Source organism: Agelaius tricolor, unplaced genomic scaffold, assembly GCF_023055355.1.
Source record: "Agelaius tricolor isolate 1412-34295 unplaced genomic scaffold, bAgeTri1.0.p SCAF_9, whole genome shotgun sequence".
Classification (NCBI taxonomy): domain Eukaryota; kingdom Metazoa; phylum Chordata; class Aves; order Passeriformes; family Icteridae; genus Agelaius; species Agelaius tricolor.
Window position 1 is genome coordinate 44,112,501 of NW_027269269.1, and position 21,824 is coordinate 44,134,324.

At 45.1% G+C, this 21,824-nt stretch overlaps 1 protein-coding gene across 1 annotated transcript; it reads left to right on the forward strand.

Moving 5' to 3' along the window:
• Positions 1–7,278: 7,278 nt before the first annotated feature.
• Positions 7,279–21,502, forward strand: POGLUT1 (protein O-glucosyltransferase 1). The gene is made up of 11 exons (XM_071433742.1): positions 7,279–7,419; positions 7,632–7,722; positions 9,547–9,690; positions 10,126–10,261; positions 12,853–12,974; positions 14,483–14,542; positions 15,532–15,631; positions 16,433–16,491; positions 18,297–18,464; positions 18,968–19,024; positions 19,634–21,502. The coding sequence occupies exons 1-11, from the start codon at positions 7,287–7,289 to the stop codon at positions 19,788–19,790; spliced, it is 1,227 nt and encodes a 408-aa protein (XP_071289843.1). The 5' UTR covers positions 7,279–7,286; the 3' UTR covers positions 19,791–21,502.
• Positions 21,503–21,824: the final 322 nt, after the last annotated feature.

Genomic DNA, 21,824 nt, shown 5'->3' on the forward strand with positions numbered 1-21,824 from the left:
CTGATCAGCAAAAGCCTTTCTCCAATTTCCTACCTCAAGGGATTCAAAAGCAGCTTTTCTCTTGACCTGACAGCCAATGAGTGCTAAAGAGTGTGGGGGAATGCTGGGTGCAGTGGAAGACTAAGACTAATAAAAGAAAGTTCAGCTCTGCTAACTGTTCAAGACATAAAGTTGGCCTACACACTTTCTTCATGGCAAATTGTTCTCAGAAACCAGGCTGGTCTCTTTCCTCAACTTACATAGACATGAGTGCTGAAGAATCCAACATGTTTATAGACCAAAAACTGTGCCAGACCTGAAAGAAACCTATTATAAGCAAGAATGTTGTGATTTTTTTTAAACCACATTTTTTTAAGTCCCAAAGTTGTGGTTTGAATTTGCTTCTCCCTGATTTAAATACAAGCTTTAGCTGAACCAGATAGAACATTCAAAATGTCCAGCTAAGAGGGCTATCACTGTGAGGGTAAAGCCTAATTCTGGAAAGACATGATCTAGTAATGCTTTGGAGACCCTCTATCCTATTAAATATGGAATAAGAAATTGTCCATATTACTGCCACTTGAGACCCAGCTTTTAAAAAGTTTGAGGAAACTAAACTAATCACCATTAGAAAACAAGGGTCAGTAAGTGATAATTAAGTAGCTTGGGGATCTATTAAAAAACTTTAGAAATCAATGTTTACACTGTGTAGTTACAAATTAGCTGCAATGGGCATTGTTAAGGAACCATTTTTATACAACAAACACTGAATGTGTGCACATTAGAAGAGTTCTCCCATGATTAGAAATCACAGCACAACTCATTTTATCCCATCCCTAAATTAGAAACTTAATGCCTCAGTTTATTAGCAGAAGGAAATTCTATTACATTCAACCAATGCTAGGACAGAGAAAAGCACAAAATTTTGTGCAGCTCTGCAAAAAAAAGTTGTAACAAAGATGCTCACAATTACAGTTCCGTGCTTCAATGATTTAACAACTTCAGTGACTTTATGTCTGTGGAGTCACAAACATCTAGGAATTCTCCAGCGATGATGGCTTTCAGGAAGCAAAGCAGCTGCAGCAACGACAGTGGCAGTGACAAGCACTGGGACTTTAGGAGGAAACCAAGCCCTCTCAGTGCTCAGCACGTTGTACCTGAACACAAAATAGCATGGGAGAACTCCCATGTTCCATGTTGTCCAGGAATGCCTCCTAAGCAGGAACCCCAAGGAGCTCTGCATGGATCATGGTTGGAGCTCTGATCAGTGCTGTTCACACAAGCCCCTGCACAGTGGCACCTCCTCCAAGAGCTTCTGAAAGGCACAGATCCCCAAAGCTTCCCCAGGGACACAGTTCAACTACACCACAAGGTGTCTGTTCACCTAAGAAATGTCCTGTGGCCACAGATGTCCCATGTTCTAACCCAGGTCCTCTGGAGAACCCATCCCATGGTTAGCAAAAAGCCCACTAAAAGCTGCTTACTTTTCTGGACTACAGCCACTCTAAGCCAATACCACCAGCGTGGAAGGCAGCAATTTACACTCTCCCACTGGCCTGTGGAATTTGGGAAATGTGAATCTATTCCTCCATAGCATGCACTGCCTACAACAAACCCTTCAGGTGATGATGAGGTCTCCACAGAGCAATCTTCAGTTGTTGAGTCTCTCTGTTACTGAGCATCACTTGTGAAACACTGCCAATCCCAAGCTGCAAAATCACACCACGTTTTTGTTCCACTTTTCCCGTTTGCTTATCTCAACAAACCCACCCTCACTGCGATATCAGTTTCTGCTAGCACAGATGTGCCAATCCACTGCAACTGAGTAGTGCCAGCAGTGCAGCAGATTGACACTGCCCCCTTCCTGGCAGAGTTTCGGCATTGCTTTCCACTGCTGCGGTAAGTTTAGGCACCAGGGATTAGCTGGGATACAATAAGGCTGCACTGACCTGCAGTCCATTGACAGACAGGTTGTTATGAATATGAAATCCACTATTAAGAGATACCAGCGACCTGCTCCCTTACAAGGCTGCAGTGTCTTCCCTCAGAGACTGCCCTGCAATGTGAAAATGGCTGCTCAGGATTCCCACATCAAGCTGATGCCAGCCTGCTTCCCTAAGTTCCTTCCAGAGGGTGAGTGTTTGAGTGTTTTCCACCAGCATGCACTCCTCCATTTCACATTGCTTGTGTTTCTTACTATTGAGGGAGGCAGAGATGTCTCACGCTGCCTTCAGGCTCTAAATGGCTTTCTGTGTCTTTATTTTCCTGCAACACTTCAAGGATCAGTTTTCTTCATGCCTCAGAGAAGTGGTATCTAAATCGTTTTAAACTGAAACAGGGACAGAATAAGCTGTGCAAATCATTTTCTAGTAGAACCTTAATTACATCCTGCAGTGTCTCGTCCTCAGCAAACCACCAGCAATAAAATTCTGCATTTCATTTGAAAACTGACAAGGCTGGGTTTTTCTATTTTGTTTTCCCCAATTGACATATCCATAATCTAGCCTGGGACTTTGTTCCACAGAATTTTTGTCAAAGGCTCTAGAGAGTGTGCCTGCAACTACTAAATCTTTCTCAGGTTCGCATTCAATTTGCAAGTTATACAACTGTAGCTAAAGAAAGAGACGTTCTGTTTGCAGGAAGGTGTTTGCCAGATCCCCAATGGCAATGGCAAAAAGTGATTTATGATCAGTTTTAGTTAACATGGCCTCTCAAACAGATTTTTAAAAGTCTTTACAGCCATGGCCTAATGCCAATGCTTTTTCTATAGGAATGTGCTCAATTTCAGCTTGTGGTGATGTCCTGTGATTCAAAAGCAAAATGCAAATGGGTACAATTATTGAATGCATCCTCTTGATGAGACAAAGGGCTTTTTACTTTCCAAACATCCCCCCCATGCTCCACCACCACAAATTTTTCTTTTCCAGTTTTTGGTTTGTGCGGGGGTGCTGGTGACTTCAGTCCCTCAGTTCACAAGATGCTCACAATTACAGTTCTATGCTTCGATAATTTAACAACTCCCATGAATTAATGTCTATGGAGTCACAGACATCTAGGAATTCTCCAGTGATGGTGGCCTGCAGGAAAAATAGTAGCTGCAGCAATGACACTGGTAGTGACAAGTGCTGTGTCTTTAGGAGGAACTAGAACTCAGTTTATCCTTCTGTGCAGGAGTCCTAGGTTTTCTTAACTCCAAGAAAGATGGATTTATCTGTACTGTTTTTAAGGGGTACAAATAAAAGGCCTTAGATATATTCCTGGCCCAATATTTAAAAGTGTATTTACATACTCAATTCACACTAAATAGGTGTCCTTCTTCCACTTTGGGGCTGCCAATATGAAAAAAAAAAAAGTATGACACTGTCATCACTGTCATGAGCACAGGAATCCTCTGACACATACAAATCCCTCAAGGGATGAAACCAGTGCAGTTCTTGCATCTTCTCCCAAGCACCAGATGTAGTTGGTTTGTGTTGCTCACACAGCATGCACAACTACTTAAACTTTGACCTTGGGCTTGAGCTACAGATGCCTTTCCCACTGTTTCTTGGTAGCTCCATTGTTTCCTTTGCCTTGACAAATCCTCAGGCTGGGTTGAGGGCTGGGTTACTGACTTCCTTCACTGGCACCCTCTGATGGGATTTCATCAAAACCCAACTCTGGGCTCTCCAGCATTGTTTTGCCCGGTCCAAACCCGAGGTTCTGCAGAGCCTGTAGAGTCTTAGTCTGAGCCTTCATTCATGAGCCCAACCCTTACTGGGTGTCCTGTTCTGGCACTACAATTCCCTGCAGTGCTCCAGTTGCTGTAACACTTTTATAATTCCCCTCCTTTGCATAAAATAATTGAATATTCAATACCAAACATCCCCAAGCCATGTACTGCAGCTGTGGCCAGCCCTGAATCCTGACAGCCACAGTCCAACACCTCCACAGGGCTGCATGTTATGAGACACAGCTCAGAGCCGTGGGGAAAAGAAGCTCCACAAGGAGCTCACCAACAGGAAACAATCTTGACTCTCCAGAAGCTGTGTGGCTTCTTATGAGAAAGACTGGACCCATCCCCAGAAGCCTTGGTAATGTCAGTCACAGGTTTTGGAGCTCAGCAGCCTGTACATTTTCCTTCTTCCCTCTGCTGAGATGGCCATTCTCCACAGGAAATATTCCCCATTTTTAGAGGAATTCAGGAAGCCTAGGACTTCCATTTGGCACAAAAGGATGAATTAAAGGAGAAAAGCCCTCACTGCCACCCCTGCTCAAGCAGATAGCAGCAAAGAAAAGCCGGACCACAGCTCTGAGAGAAACTCAACATGTAGGAAGCATGTTTTCTTCAACTCAATCTCAAAAGCAGCTTGGAGCACCCTTTTCTAACCTATGTTGAATATGTAAAGCAAGGACACCAGATTTACAGCCAAGAGATTTTCCATTCGGGGCACATGGAACAGGATGAAAGTAAATTTGTGGGTGTTTATGCTTGATTTGGCAGAGAAAAAAATGAGGGAGGGGCTGTGTTTGAGGGAGGGTATCAAAGATCAGAGCCAGATGCTCCTGCACGGAGCTCTGGATTTACAGGAAATTAAGAAGGTAGAGAAGGTGAGGCAAAGGCTGTGTTTGAAGTGAGAGTCAAGGGGTTCTGAGGCTTACAACCATCCAAGGTGCTTGGGGGGAACTACAGCACATGCCAAAACCACACCACAGTGGCCTGGGGTGCTTTCATTATACAAAGCCTGGGAGAGCAGAGGCAGTAAATGTAGCTTCAAAAGAAGCTTCATCTTAAAGTCTTAGCTCTCAGGGCCTATTAAACATTTATGCTGACTACCACTCCTACTATTTGCTTCAGAGAAAGTACCCGAAATAACCTTTGCTACAGAGTGAACTACTACAGCTCTACTGGCTGAGTAGGAGACTAGCAAAGAGCTGTGAGAAACAAACAGAAATGGTGTTGGAAGAGTGTGCTGATGTCTCTATTCAGTCAGCCAGGAAAGAAGCAGGAAAATCTGGTCTGGAACCTGAGAGGGAAGACAGAAAACTTTTCTAGAACTAATGGATGGAGTAGTGATGTAGAGATGGCTAAGACTGAGTGAGGCCAGTGGAGGCAAGTATAGATATTTAAAAGTATTGACAATTTTTTGTTTTTACCTTACTAAGGTTCACACTTTTGGGGGAGTCTTCAGACCAGCCTCCAGTTGAACCTGTGGCTACTGCAGTTCTAAGGATTGTAGAGGAAAAGAAAGAAAGCAGACCCCTATGCAGAAATCAAAAGGAAGACAGAGGATCTCAAGGAGAAGATGGAAAGAAGGGATTAATTTTCCTGATTTGCTTAAAAAAATGTTTGGCCGTGCAACAAGGGTATAGGATGAGACAGCCAGAACTACTCAGGGCTTTCACTCTAGGAAGCTGTTACTATTAATAGCAGAAAATACACAAAGATTCCCTTATTCCCTCACAGGGACAACCCTGGTAGAGAGGGCTGTGCTGGCACTAGCACCTTCCAAGCAAGTGTTCAGAAAGTCCCTCAAAGTGACTTACTTCAATGGGTGCACACAGGATCCCGCAGACTCTGCCTGTAGGAGCTGCTGCCCTCCGGTCACACAGCCAGGGGTTGATCCCAGTATTCACTTGGAGCCTTGCACAGAGCGAGCAGACTCGGTGCCTGGATTTTATCAGCTCTTGCAAATTCAGTAGAACTACTGGTCTCTGGAATTTAGCAGTCCTTGGGAAACCTTCACGCTCCTTGTCAGCACATGCTTTTCCTCTTTGGTCTGTTTTCTGGTAATCGTTTCTCCACCCAAACCTACAAATACCTACAGGACCAATTCAGTTTCACACAAAAGAGGCCTTTATGACTAGTGGAGTTGGAGGCTGTTGTGGCTAATCAATTCACCCTATAGAAACTTTGTGTAAATGAGGCTCCTTCCTATTAATGAGCAACCACAGCTCCTCTTCCTGAAATCTAAAGCCACCAAGCTAGGAAAAATGAATGTTTAGTGTTCGTATTCAAATATACAGACCCCATGAAGATGGAACAGACCTTCCCACATTCAGCCTTGGGAAGAAACATTGATTGACTGGTCTGTATTCATGTTTGGATGGTACCTGCTTATCCCCAGCCCCTCTGACCTACGTTCATTTGGGTGCTTATCAGCATCATCAACATCTAGCACCCAGCTGATAAGCCTGTCTCTTGAAGGATGGCCGAATGTGACCGAGCTGACCCAAACTCAACTACCAAACACTAAGTGGAGGGTAGCTTTGAATACTGCATTCTTACAAACCATTTTGCAAAGTGTAAGTCCAACACATTATGTTGATGGTGCTCAACCACCGATTCTCAGTTCTCTTCTTTCATGGAGCCATGGAATAGCTTGAGTTGGAAGGGATCTTTAAAGATCATCTAATCCTTGAAGGACATCAACCTGAATGAGTCCAAAGGAGGGCCACCAAGATGACTATGGGGATGAAGGAGCTCTCCTACAAGGAAAGGCTGAGAGAATTGAGTTTGTCCAGCCTGGAAGAAAGACAGCTTAGGGATGATCTAACTGCAGCCTTCCAGTACGAGAAGATGGAGACGGACTTTTCCAGAGCATACAGTGACAGGACAAGGAGGAATGGATTAAAACCAAAAGAGCATGGCTTCGGATTAGATATTAGGTAAAAAATTCTTTACTGTGAGGGTGGTGAGGCACTGGAACAGGTTGCCTACAGCTGTTGATGCCCCATCCCTGGAAGTGTTAAAGGCCAGGCTGGATGGAACTCTGAGCAACCTGGTCTAGTGAAAAACATCCCTGCCCATGGCAGGAACTAAATAATGCCTTAAGTCCCTTTCAACCCAAACAATTTGATGATTCCATGACTCCTTGCAGTCCACAGCCCTGAAGTTGCGAAGAAATTGGCACAAATCAGTCTGAACCTTTATATAGTAACAATCAGATTTGTGACTTTAGATGCTCAAATTGAAGCAGGCCTTGGCAACAGCGTGTGGTCGGGCCGGGAGAAAGAGCCTCTTACAGGCTGGACCAAGTGCTTGATGAATCCAGGCGTTCTGGGGGAAGTTCTCCCCAAAATTTTCCGGAGGGAGCGAGGGCCAGCCGGGGAGGGAGCGAGAGCACCCGGAGCTGGCGGCTTCTGAGGGCGGACCTAGGAGGATACCTGGGGGCTATCCCAGCTCAGAGCCCCTCTGGACAGCGGCCGCTTGTGCAGCAGGCCCCATCTATCGCGACAGGCAGTGCCGACCTGCCACTCTGTCGCGACACGGCAATGTCCCAATGCCCGCCCGCCCCCTCAGCGCTGGGGCGGGAACTACAGCTCCCATGGCCGCGCGGGGCGGGCGCCGCCGCCATCTTGGGCCGTGCGGCGGAGCGGCCATGGCCGCGGGGCGGGCGGCGCTGGCGCTGTGGGCCGTGGCGGCCGCGCTGTGCCGCCTGCAGCCCGCCCTGGCGGCAGGTGAGCGGCGGCACGGCGGGACGGGACCGCGGAACGGGGCCAGGGGCCGGGGGCCGGGCGGGCGGCTTCCCCAGCGCCGCACCCCGCGGCGGGCGGAACGCGGACTGGAAGGCGCGCCCGAGCCGCTGCCCGTTCCCCGCCTCCCCAGCCCGCCGCTCGTTCTGCTGGCGGGCGGATCGAACCCTTTGGCTTTTCCTTCCTGTGTGTTTTAGATGCCAAGTGGAAAGCGATAACTGGGCAAATTAAGAAAGCTGTGGAAGCCTATGAGCCGTGTGTAAAGGAAAATTGCAGCTGCCACCAAAGGTGAGACTGGTTTCCTTTCGACTGTGCAGGTCTCCGGACATGAGGGAATACTCACTGACTGTGCAGGTCTCAGGAGGGAATACTTTCGGCAGCACTGGTGGATTGGGGATAAACCAGGGAATAGTTTGGCCCAAAAGTGTCACATCTGCAGCTATGGGTCCCACACCTTGTTACCCTCTGCAGCTGAACATACAGTGTGTTGGCAATTCATATAGACCACACAATAAACCATACACATAGCTGGTGACATTTCTCTTAATAGCCCACCTCTGCCTTTTCACTCAGTGGGACTAGGGGGTTTGATACCTTTAATCACCATTTTTATTTAAAGGAAGGAAAGGAATTTAGGAGTTACCACATCCTTCTGCCTTTAGGATTAGGATTTCACATGCAAAAACACAGATGCCCAGCTTCAAGCCTCCTATTTAAAAGTATCAGATGTGCTCACTCATTTTGGGGTTTGAGTACTATATCGGCTTTTAAAATCAGATGAGTCATGTTGAGCTACTGTTTGTACTCTCTGTTTGGAGTTTTTGATATTCATTGCTCTTGAAATATTGATGAAGGAAAGTCTTTTTTAGCTGAGCTTTCCAGTCTTGCCTAAGTTCCAATCCAGATACAGCCTAAAGACATATCCTAATCTTTAAACATACACCCCACCAGCTCCTGCCCACCTTTGGACCAAACACCTTCCCAAGTGGTTACAACCTCCAAAAATCCGCTGCAGAACATGACAGGCAATAGTAACAGGAGGTGAGGATGGCTGTGAATGTGCCATGGCACTGCAACTCTCTTCTGTTCTCAAGCTCATCCCGTTTGCATGCCTACCAGACTGCTCATGCTGTTGTGGCCAGACTATCTGCACAGTGGCAGTTCCTGACACAGTTTTACTGCTCTCTACCCGATTAGGAAATAGAATTCTGGAGGTTGGAGGGGACCTCTTGAGGTCATCAAGTCCAGCCTCTTGAGATCGTCAAGTCCAACCCCTCTGCTCAAGTAGGGTTGCCAGGACTGTGACCAGTCAGGTTTTGAATATCTCAACGTTAATACGCCAAAGAAACTCCACATTCTCTCTCTGCAACCCGTACCAGTGTTTGACCACTCGCACAGTGGGATCTCCCTGACAGTGTTTTCTTAAACTGAAACATTGATGCAATGTCTACCTAAAAGCAAAGAATGTTTCCTTGGCTGTTACAATCTGGCACTGTCTATTACATGCTCCAAACAGTTAGATCGCAGGACTTTTAGACTAATTTTATATAAGTTGCATCCTTCTTCTGTGTTTTCTTATATTCATTATGTTTGTGCTTCCATACTGTGTTCCTGGAGCTCGCTGGTGGTGTGCAGAAGTCACAGGACATGTGCTGCATGGGCCTGTCCTCCCAGGCCAGCTTTCACTCCCCCAGGGTTCCTGGGTGATGGTATTTCATGCAGCTAGACTGTTACCTACATTTTTAATGTTTACACAGTGTGACATTCTGTGAGGAATTTGGTTTTGGTGTGCCCCATCATTTATGGAGAGCCAGAGCACAAGGGTGAAGTGAGCTGGAGGATTTTACCCAAAACCTGCCTGGGTATGTCAGGTACTTCTGTGAGAGAGTGACTAGAGCTGGGCTTTGTGTTCAGGCAAACCGCACATAGGTAAAAGTGTGAAGCCTGAACCTATGAACCTCTGAGGAACTTCCAAGACTTAACTTCTCACACCAGAGCTCCTAGAAGCTGCATGGAGCTTCTTTTAGCTAGAAGCCTGTTCTGCACACTGCAGTATTTAATGCACAGTATCCTCCCTGTGGTACATAATAGTGGCTGATGGTTTTGTTTCAGTGTCTGGAAGCAGGACCTGGCTCCTTTTCAAGGTGGCATTTCCAAGGAGACGATGGCAGACGTGGTGAGCCGGAAGCTCGGGACCCACTACCAAATAATTAAAAACAGACTGTATCGTGAGCAGGACTGCATGTTCCCTGCAAGGTAAGAGCTGTGCAGAGGATCTGCTCTCCCTAGCTGGGACAGAAGAATACTTCCAACACTGCCAAGCTGGCAGCTATTGGGTACAATGTTATTTCAGAGGTCTGAATTCCTCATCAGAGGAGAAGCCCGGAAAATAAACTGTTAGGCTTATATGCATCAATAGGAAAGTGTCACTGTTTCATTTCAGTGTACAAAGGGTTGGTTGGTTGTGGAATCCCATAGAAATTCAGGTCAGGCCAGATTTTATAGGATGTGTTGCCCCATTGGTGTCCATACTGCAGTGGGACTTGGAGGCTGCTGTAGGCAGTTCCCAATTTGCATCATGGTATGGCTTAGGCTCACCATCTCTTCTGTCTCTGTGCAGAGGAAGGCCTGCAAGAGACTGCAGGAGCCTGCCTCCTTATAGCTGTTTTGCCATGTGTCATTTCTCCACAGATGCAGTGGAGTTGAACACTTCATTCTGGGGATCATCCAGCGCCTCCCTGACATGGAAATGGTGATCAATGTGCGAGACTACCCCCAGGTTCCCAAGTGGATGAAACCCATTATCCCAGTCTTCTCCTTCAGCAAGGTACACACACCTTCAAAAGCTGAGCATTTCCAAGATGTACATGTTCTTCTTTCTCTTGGGAACATATTTTTGAGCATGGTTCTCTGCAGATTTTCCGTGCATTGAAATTGCTTGCTCCTTCTTGCCCTGTGTTTCCTTTTGCTTCCAGTTTTCTGACAGACAGACTTGCAGATCAATTTGATAGATCAGCTTTTCCCCTCATTAGCTCCTCTTCCAGGTCAAAAAGTGTACCTCTGTTGCAGTGGAATGATACACACCTGGGTGGGATATGTGCCAGTATGCCTCCCATTTGCTACAATACCTCTGTTAAAATTGTAGCCATAGTTTACCAGCTATATTAAGGATTTTTGATCATGTCAGTGGTCATACAGTAATCTCATTTAATATTTTAGTGAATATTTTAGTCCTTTTCTGTGGTGCCACAGATGGGTGTTTCTATAATCTTGTCACCTTCTCTGAACCCTTTTCTCTTGGATTCCCTTTTCCACCTGCAAATGTGCACGCATATGCAGACGTGCACACATGCATGGAGTCAATTGCTCTTTGCTTCACTGTTCCCAGACTCAAGAGCCCTCCTGCATCTTCTCCTACCTCTCTCACTATTAGACCTGATTGTAGCATAGTGTCTCATCCTTTTCAGCAAGATGCTTTTACACCTCAAGCTTTGGCTAATCTTGCTTTGCCTTGGTGTACGCCCTTTATGCCCAAATCCTGCACTTTCATGACAAATCCTGTTCTTGGCTGAGCTCCAGCAGACAGTAAGATACAAGGAGAAGCAATGAACTATTTGGTCTTGCTAGTTCAAACCCAACTCTTTTTCTGCTAACTTGCAGCATCTTACTCTGAACCTCTTCAGCTCATGCAATCTGAACCATAATATGATCCCTAACTATTGCCTACTCCATGGCAGTCCTAAAGCTGTCTCTAAATTTTCAGTACAGGCAATAACCATGTTCGCTGCTGGATGCAGCAGTAAAGCCAAGCTGTCTTGCCCCTTGACCATTGAACAACCTTAACTTTAGCCAGCAGAACCCAAGTTTTTGCAAAGCAGGTTGCAGGAGTTTAATCTTTGCAGCCATGTTCATCATTCTGCCCCTGAGTACCCTGCAAGAAACTGAGCTCTGCACTCACTGTTGTCCAGTATTTGAACTGTTACCTCAATCCTATCTTAACTGAAACCCAGTGATCCAGGCACAGCTCACATTTCAGCAGCCACTGTTGGGAAGACTTCAGGGTGCTGGTCCCATGTGCTTTCTAAAGCTGAAAGTATAAAAGATTGAAATATTGTCCTGTTCTGCATCTCAGAAAGTTGATCATGAAGCTGTCATGCTCTGTTACCAGTGCCTGGTTGTAGCAGGACTGAGAAGACAGAGAAGCACACACTCATTCAGGTTGGAAGGGACCTCAGAAGGTCACCCAGTCCAGCACCTTTGCTCAGAGTAGGACCGGCTCTGGGCTGCATCCTGCTCAGATCTGAGCATCCCTGGGGACAGGGCATCCACAGACAGAGTTGATGAATGAAAACACATTTCCCACTATCTAACTGGAATTCTTCCTCTTGTAATCAAAGCCTGCTGCCACTTATTCTGGCCCTGCACTACAGAAAACAGTGTGCCTCCTCCTGAACTCTCCCATTAGGCAGTAGGAGATTTACATTCCCCCAAGCCTCTTCTTCCTGTGCACTGACACCTCAGCCCTGTTCATAAGTCATGTGCACTAACCTCCTAACTGCCTCAGTGGGCTTGGACTCTCCAGTATCTCCAGGTCACAGACAGATGGATAATGGTGCAGGAAGTTTACCACTGGTGCAAGGAAGTTGCCCATAGTCTGGTTTCATGGAAGGGGTTAGTCTCAAGTGCTGGTCTTCCCTCTGATAATATATGGGGACTTAAGCAACCAAACAGGAGTGAGGAACTGGAATTCTTACATGTCCTGGATATTTGTTACAGTGAATTGTTAAGTGATCTCTAGGAAGTCTGAAATGAACTGAAGTGTTAGAAACCTTAACCACAAAGTGTCTCTAAGCGCCTCTATCTCTGAGGAGGTAATAATGCCTCTTGACTTGTCATCAGAAGAAAACATTTGTCGCTACACATAGGCACAAGTCTTTAGAAAGGTGAGTTGAACTCAGGTCTTTTGCTATTTACTAATCAGCTGCATCATGGATCTTTTGCTATTTTCTACATGAAAGTTCTGTGTCATCACACTGCAAGACAAAGCCTTTTAAAAATCATTGAAGCATTTCAGTATTGAGCTGTCTTCATATGAACCCTGCCCAGGGAGGAGTGGAGTCTCCCTCTGGAGAGGATTCCAAACCCACCTGGATGTGTTTCTGTGTAACCTGCTCTAAGTGATCCTGCTGTGGCAGGGGGGTTGGACTGGATGATCTCCAGATGTCCCTTCCAACCCTGATAATTCTGTGATTCTGTAAGCCCAGCAAATTTCTTTGCAAAGCTCTTTTGGCCTCTTTTGGACACATAATGGAGAAAGCCAACAGAACTCCCAGAAGGAACATTTGTTACTGGTGGGCTCAGTCAGTAGACCAAAGCAGATGTTACTCTCATTCTTGCTTTACTCTCCTTTTTCTCAAGACATCTGAATACAATGACATCATGTATCCTGCCTGGACATTTTGGGAAGGAGGACCAGCTGTTTGGCCAATTTACCCAACAGGTTTAGGGCGCTGGGACCTCATGAGAGAGGACCTCAGAAGGTAGGTTTTGGAAATGGTTATGTGTGGGGGGAGGTTTCATGGAAGATAAAAATCCATCTTGCACGGGGCTAGTGTTGATGTCCAAGACCATAAGTCTGTTGGCCTGTGATCTGTCCTGCTGCCTCACATGAACTACCTACAGCCTAACTGCTGTATGGGAATTCTCCATGGAAACCTTGGATGATGTCACTGGAAGTTATAATTAGCTCCTCTGTTTGCAACCCTTTAGTAAGGAATGCAGAGGACAAACTATGCACATCCTTCATGCTGTCAGGGCCAGATTGCTATCGGGTTTGGGGAGAGCAGGTTTGTCAATAAAGTAACAGTTATCTTTTGCCTGCAGAAATCTCCCCTGACATACAGAAATATTCTGCTTTCTTTTCAACTACTTCTCTAGGAGCTGTGTTTTTTTCACTGCAGGAATGATCCAGGATGTTTGTCTAAGCTACTGGGAGGCTAAAGGAAAGCCTTCTTTAGATCTGCTTTTACTTGAGTGTCATTGTGCAATAGAAAAACCTGGAACCATTCCTAGGAATCAAGAGTCATTACTGGGCTAAACAGAAGACATTTCTGGCTGGGAGTCTTCCTTTTGGCAGGATCTTTTGACTTACTAGCAGAGTAAGGGGCTGCTTCCCATGGAGAGTGACAAACCAAGTGTGCAACAATGAGTGAACACAGAAACAAAACAGCAAAAACCACCTCTGTGTAATTGATATCTGAATGCAAAGTTGAATCTTTTGCTCTTCAAAATCTGAAGATCCACATGATTATTCATAGCTAAAGCTTGATGTGTTGTAGTGTAATGGAGGTGCAAAGCATTTACTCATCCTTGTGTTTTCACTATAAGGAGATGCAAAGCTTGACATACGCAGGTAGATCAGCTTGGGGGTCAGGACCTGCACGTTCCACCAGGTGCAGCAGAAAAGTATGGCAGAGTTCCCTGAGAAGTGGTGAGGCAGGTGACTGCACTGGCAGAAAAAAACCCCAGGTGAACAGCTATTTTGAAGGACTTGATTAGGTTTAAAATGAAAGTGCTTAGTAAAAACAATGAACTCTTGTGTTTTAAGTGCAAAACACTAGGTGGGTTTTTTGTTTCTTGATTGGTAGTTTTGTTTTGTAGTGGGAAATGACTCATTAGAAATTCTCTAGTCGTTTTTCATTATCCATATTCACTACAGCAAAATAAAGCCACTGTACAAAAAGTGGATTCAAAGCTTAGGTAAACTTTTAATACCCTTCAAGGTTTGGTGGGGAGCTGTGTGTAATACATTGTTTTGCCTGAAAGGTGTTCTGGAAAGTAGCCTATATTATGTTGCCTTAAACACAATATTTACAGGAAAACCTGTTTCATTGGAGCTGACTGAGGGTTTTTTTTATGCTATAATGAAGAAGGTGATTTCCATCAAAAATGAAGAACAGAAAAAGACACCATGCTGTGAAATCTGATGAGAGTGTTGTTTCATGGTTATATTAAATCATTTATTGCCATGTGTAAAAAATATTTTCAGATCTGCAGAAAAATGGCCGTGGAAGAAAAAAATCTCTAAGGGATATTTCCGAGGATCCAGGTGAGTATTTTTTCCTGCAACAGAAGATTCTACCAACAGGGGCTGTGACAGCTCTCTGTATATAGAAATTTCCATGCCTGCTAGGCCTAAACCCTAATTAAGAGTGTATTTTCCAAAAGTAAGGAAAGTGAGACCTGTTGTACAGCATTGCACTATTAGTTATTCTCCACAAGAACTGCCATTTGCAACTAGTTTATTACAATCACTTAATATTGGAAGCAGAAGTTATGATGGATTTGCCACATTATTTCTTAATGACTAAAACTGTCACCTCAGGAGCCCGCTTGTTTTGTTCTGTGAAGGGAACTGCAGGTGCTTGATACAAATTTAAAGATTTAATATTGCTGTTCATGCTTCCTGCCAATGTGAATGCTTTATTTGCTGTGCAAGTGATCCACACTGAATAAAAAGTATTCTGGCCTTAAGTTACCTGAGTGGTGGGGGATAAGAAAAGATTTTTTTTTGCCTCTCTCCAGTGACAGTTTGAGACAATGTTAAACCCTATACTTTGTTATACAATGTTAAACCCTATACTGTCCCTCAATAGGGAAGGGTTTAATGGCTTTCCAGGTAGGCTCAGCAGCTGATGAGGAATGTGTCTCAGGGATGTCATAACCTTGTTTATCAGCAGTGTTTTAAAGCCCTGTCAGAGGGATCGCTGCTGAAGATGCTGAGCATCTTTTAACTTTCTCTAAGGTGGGAGTTAAAGCATTTGGCACTCATCAGGATAAAGGAAGCAGGATTTGTCCTGGGAATTCTTTAAATAATACTGTTAAATATATAATCAGTCAAATTATTTTGGTACCCATAACTCATTCTCTTCTGTTAATATACCCATGGCCAGAAATACACTGTGGTACACACTTCACAGTGTTTTGGGGGCACACAGGGAGGTCAGCCTCAGAAAGAAGCAGTGCCTCCAGTCCTGTAGTCTCTTAGCTGTGTTGAGTCATGGGGATTGGCAATTAGTGACAGCATTTCTTTTTCAGAACAAGCCCTGAGAGAGATCCCCTCATCCTGCTGTCCCGAGAAAACCCAGAACTTGTTGATGCTGAGTACACTAAAAACCAGGCTTGGAAATCTGAAAAGGTGTGTGGGTGTTTGTCTGTCTTCTGAGTGTGAAGGCCAGAAAGGATGGCACTGCAAGATGGCTTTGATGGGAGAGAAACATCTTGTTGGAGAGTTGTGGGTGATCCTTAGAGTGGGGGAGGTTTGTAGTTCCCTTGATGGCTGCACCTCTCTGACAGATGAAAGGAAGGAGTCTCTAGAGCCTGGCAGGCCAAACACTTTTCTTCCTTCCACGCTTGTTGTTCAAGGAAAGGAGAACACAGAAAAAAATGAATCTCTGCCAATCTCCTCCTCTCCCACAACAACAAAATTGGCCAACCCTTCCCCTTCTTGTCTCTGAGCTGCCTCTCTGGTGTTGTCAGTCTTCAAACCTTTTTCTGTTTGCTCCATTTCTTGATCCTATTGTGGATAACTTTCTGATAACTGTTGCTGATAACTTTTTAGTTTCTTACTTAGTCTACAGTCCAGCTCTCTCCAGACAGTCTTGGCTAATCCAGTTACACTTGGCTTCACGCAGTCCATTGTCCCAAGCTGTTTTCTACTCTGTAGCTGCCAACAAAACATTATCATTTAATGTGTTTGTGCTGGCATTCACTTACAGGCAGTGTGTAATTTACTGAGCTTTTTTTCATGTTAGAAGGGCTGGGAATTCTTTATAATCCTTCTAACAGCCCACCAGAGAAGGTTTTCTCAGAAGTGGGAATGGAAGCTTTTAACACCTTACCTTTGTTTCTAAGTGAGAAGGAAAACAAGTTAAATCACCATTTGAAGCTTACTGTTTTGTTTTGTTTTGCTTTGCTTTTAAATTCTCTTTATTTTAAGGACACCTTAGGAAAGCCTCCTGCAAAGGAAATTCCACTGGTTGATCACTGCAAATACAAGTAAGAGTTTTGATTAGTATAGCTGTTCAAGGGCTGTGGGTTAGTCTTTCCTGGCATGGTGTAGGGTCTCATTTTATTTTAAGGTCTAATTCAACAACCAGCTTCATGTAGATATGAAAGCTTGTGAGCAGATATAAGACAGTTGAAAATTTAGGAGCTTAGCCTGACAAGTGCTGCCACTGGGTGTATGTAGTAAAAGTGAGAACCTGAAATCTGATTGAGCAGACCCAGTATTAATCCATACTTTTTATGTTGTTTAGGAGAATGTGGTTTTGATTTACAAGGGTTTTTATTCTTTAACTACTTAATGAGGGTTTTTTGGTGTAACACTCTCACAGGTTTCTATGTGCAATATAAACTTTTAGTGTGTATGCACTTGTGTGTCAGATGTTTTGCTTTTTCTTCTGCTAGTTGTGATTCTGCCAGCCAGAATCTGCTGATATAAGAGCTCAGTCATTTGGCTGAATCTGTGTTTTTGTGCAAATGTGATTGACTTGTCTCATTTTGTATTTCACTAGACTGAAGCACAGATTTCTCCCTTCTGTTACACATACACTGCCCAACTCTGGTGCTCCCCAGCCCATCATATGGTGTAGGCTGAGACCTTCTCACACACTTTTGCTGTAGCCCAGGGTGGTAGGGTCAACATGAACTTTTGTCTGCTCTTTCAGTGTAGGTGTTACAGCAGGCTGGGGTCATGGATGCTGGGAGCTGTGTCTGGAATTGGACAGAGGCATTTCCTTGCTTCCAGACCATCATTCTTGTTACATCTCATCATTCTTGTTACATCTCTACATGTATTTGCTGAGTTCCTTATACAGTGAGCTGCTCGTCCCTGCCTTGAGATCCTAGGGTAGTACAAAGGATGCAAAGTGATTTCAGATTTACTCCCTGTTATTTGCTGCTGAACTAAGTTTAGCTGTAATTCCCATCTTGCCCAAAATATATATAATATTTAAGCTCCATCTCACCCAAAATAGCTTCATTAAAGGAAGAACTCTCTTCCCCCAGCCCAAAATATTTGACTTCAAAGATCAGTTATGTTCTGGGGAGGTTTACCCGTAGGAAAAACAGCTTTCCATATAACAGGAGAAATGTGGGTTTGATAAAGAAAACAAGTAAGCAAACAAACATCCCTATGAGATACGGTTTGCTAAGAGAAATATCCCCTTGCCACAGTCAAGCCCACTTTACTGACTTGGCAGAAAATACTGAAAACAAAATTGTGGATTCTTTGTTATCTGTGAAGTCCATCTGTTGTGTGCTGGCCCATTTAACCTCTTGGGGTTGCATTCCCAAGTTAATATCAAACAATTACATTCAGATTAAAGCAGAATCCCAGAGGAAAAAATAACCTGAGATTGATGTGGCAAAGCACAACAGTGAACAGAAAAGCTTCACTGCAAGGCAAGAGAGAATTGGGAAAAATTTCCTTGTGGTTGACAAAGCCTCTGGGTGACCCCATAGGGTCACAGAATCCATGCTATGACCTTCCATGCCTTGCTGGCAGTTGTCCACTGGGCTCCTTGGTTTGTCACAGGAAGGTGCCTTTATCAGAGGTAAAGCCTTACACCTTGAATTTCTCACTGAGTTTTGACAGACAGGAGAAACTCACCTTAACTTCAGCTCACCTTTCCTGTGAGCAGCTTCAGATAAATACCTTTCCTCTGCTTTAGTGACCGGTGTGCTGCTCAGCTGCTGCCTGCCAGGGAAGGTTCACTGCTGCTTGGAGACCAGCACACCTTCGTGCATTTCCTGACACAAGATGTGTAATCAGGTGCCTCTCTTTGCTCCCCCTGTTAAAGGTACCTGTTTAATTTCCGGGGAGTGGCGGCCAGTTTCCGCCTGAAGCACCTTTTCCTGTGTGGCTCGCTCGTCTTCCACGTCGGAGAGGAGTGGTTGGAGTTCTTCTACCCCCAGCTGAAGCCTTGGGTCCACTACATCCCCGTGCGGTCAGACCTCTCTGATGTCAGGTGTGGGGCCTGAGGCACTCCATGGGGCATTCCATACCATGGGGAAGCCTTTGGGAAGGGAGGATGCTTTGTGTTAGGCCATGAAGTGCCTCCACTCCAAGGCACCAGCCAAGGACTCTTGGAGCTCATGGCCTTTTGATCACTGCCCCCAGAGAATCCTTTGCTGATATTACTTGGGGAGTACAGTTTTACTGGAGTAAGTCTTTCACTCTCACTGAAATCAGCAGGCACTAGACACTTAAATTTGCAAGTGGGCAGCAGAGATAAGGGGGAAGAAGAACTTACCAGTGGGCCAAAAATGTGTTAGCTCACAGATTTCAGGATGTTGTCCAGAACTGATGTGAAACAATCAAGAAGAGAAGTTTTTTCTGTGCTGTGAGGTGAGCAGCACCTTCACTCACTTGTAGACTTAACCTTACCCTCCCCAACAATTTAGCCAAGGGGTGATGTTCTCCACTAAGCCAGTTGTTTCAAAAATTTTTTTGTGTGTGTCTTCATTTTAGGGAGCTCTTGCAGTTTGTAAAGGAAAATGATGCCATAGCACAAGAAATTTCAGAGAGGTAAGCAGTATGTCCTTCCTGGCTATTAGGCAGTCTTCTTCCAAAACATTTTCTTACACTGCTTTTGAAGGGGTTGCCCATCAAAGACAGCCCAGTATTAGTAGGGTGCAGTATTACTGATCTTCTGCAGAAACAGCAGGAGGGCTGGAGCATGATAGCAAGCAGAGGGAAGCAGAGGGCAGGATGCTGTGCTTAGCTATTTGGCTCACATGTGACCCATGTCAGGAACCCCATGGAAAGCTGGCAGAGGTTGGGAGCTTTCGTCTCAGTATGAGACAAGCTGGCTCCTGGGAGCTGTGTCTGCACTCTAACCATTATCTATCCAGGCTGGTCTGAAGCAGCATGCATCAGTGCTGCTCTAGCTGCATGTGATAAGTGAAATCTGATATTTATTATCCCAGATAGCAAATACCATCCTGAGGATAGCAAAAGCACTGCAGCGTCAGAGCTGTGAGCATGAATGAAAACTGTAAAATTAAAACAGACAGTACAGAGCACTGCATGTTTCTCATTTGAAACAAGTGTGAAAGTTGATATACATCCAAACCAAAACTAATGACTCTTGTAGGAACTGCAAAACAGGCCTGACTGTGCCTTGTGTGTCTCTAGGGGACGTCAGTTCATCACTGAGCACTTGGACATGGAGGACATCTCTTGCTACTGGGAGCATCTGCTGTCTGAATATTCCCAAATCTTGACTTACAAAGTGAAAAGGAAGAAGAGCTACAGTGAGATCACTTCTGGACAGCCGAAAACAGAACTGTAGAGACTTGTTTTCTGTTTTTCTCTTTGGCTCAAACTGATCACTGTGGAAATCTGAAGATCAGTATTAACTTATTTCTTGCTCTCTCAGACTTACCTTTCACAGCAGAACTACAGAGAAGTCAGCAGTAGGCTGACTTGGATATTGCTTCCAGGCACTGGGACCTGGTTATATTGTCACCACAAGAATGTTAAGCAGCATATTGGATTAAGGTTATTCAATGGAGTGGTCAGTCATGCATAGAGGAGGGATGTTAGCATTTAGGACTTAGTTACTACCTGTCTCAAAATGATCCTAAATCCCATTCAGTCAATGAGAGGCCTTACTGGACTTTTTACCAAAGGTCATGGCAAAGGACACAGTCTGTGAGCTGCACTCAGCTAGTAAATACTTGCCCCTTTGGCAAATGTTTTCTCAGCTGGGTGATAGCACTTGGGGTATAAGGTGTTCTCTGACAGAAGCAGGTACTGGGATTTGGGGTTTACATTTCTGGATAGCTTAGAGTTTATCTTTATTGGGGTTGGATTTTAGAGGTTGATGGTAAGGTTTTGACATGCCCTTGAAAGGATAACTGATCCTTGCAGAGTTACCCTACCTACCTCGCAGAGATCAGCATGTGCTGGTGATGGGGCCATCATCAGTGATGCGCTTGGCAACTGGGACAGGGATGGTTCATCCTCCAGCAGATGAGCTGGGTGCCTGCACAGCCCTGCACAACTGAGCCCCTGTTAATTATCTCTCACCAGCTGCCTGGCCAGACATCCTGGGATGTCATCCTTAGGAACCCACAGAAAGTATTTACAGAGGTAGATTCAGCACTTCCTTGTTCCAGAAGTGCTGAGTCTGCTTTGATCCCCTTCTGTAATCCTTCCAGGATTATTTTGGTTTTTTTTTGGTTTGGGGTTTTTTTAGGGTTTGTTTTTTTCTGAGACTGATAATACATCTGCTCACTTCAGTACTTGCTTTTCTTCCCCACAGCTGTGCCACTTCTTTTTTAATCTCCTTCAGCCTGGTTGAGGGAATGTCTTCAGTCACACAGTAGCAGCTACTGCTCACATTACCCATTTTGGGTTGGTCACAGGCTGCTTGTGCTCGCTGTGTTTATGCCCACCACAGCCTCTCAGCTAAGAAGAACTGCAATTCCTGAAATGCTCTGTGCCCCCTAAGGGGAGAGGCTGGGAGGCAGCAGCATCTTCTCTGGCACCCAAATAGGAAGAGTGTGGGGTGGCAGGAGGGACACAGGAGCCTCCCAGGGGAGTACCCCTGTTGGTAAAGCAGCCTCAAGGCTGAGAAAGCAGCACATTATAATGGAATAGGATGATAGCAACAGCTCTCAGGCCCCTCTGCAGTCAGTGTGGATCAGGGAAGAAGGAAATTGCATGGAACAATAATATTTAAGTGCATGTGTGCCCTCACAGAGGCCTTGCAGCCCTGCTACAGGGACACAGCAGCTGGCCCTATTGATCAAGTGCTGGTTGCTGGGGCAGTGTGTTGTTTTTGGGACCAGTGCTGGGGTTATCCCATCCAGCAAACAGAATGGGGCATTAAAAGAACGTGATTTCCCAGGAAAACTGTGCCAGAGTGGAAAGGGTTTTCTGGTTTTCTATTTTTAGCCAGTGGAGAGACAGCACTCCAAGAAACTGAACAGCTCTGTATGATATTTTAAAACCATTTGTAACAAAATGTTTTTTTAGAATAAAACAAACAAAAATGAAGTTTTGCTGACTGCATATTGCTTCATCAGAAGATTAATAAGAGATCTGTGGAGTCCCAGCTTTTACACCCGTGGATCTTGCAATGAGAAGTGATTGTTGCAGCTTAGGTGGCCCTTGGCCAAAGTGATGGTTCGGCAGGAGTGGGGGAAGAATCCCGGGAATTCCAGTCCCATGGGTTAAAATATGCACAGGCTCGGTGGGAAGGCCCGGGCACCTCCCCTGGTGGGGAGCTTTCGCTGCTTTGGGAAAGGAGGAATTCACAGCAGAGAGAGGGAGTTGAGTTGTCTTAGGGAAGGCAACGAGAGGCACCATCTCGCCGCGC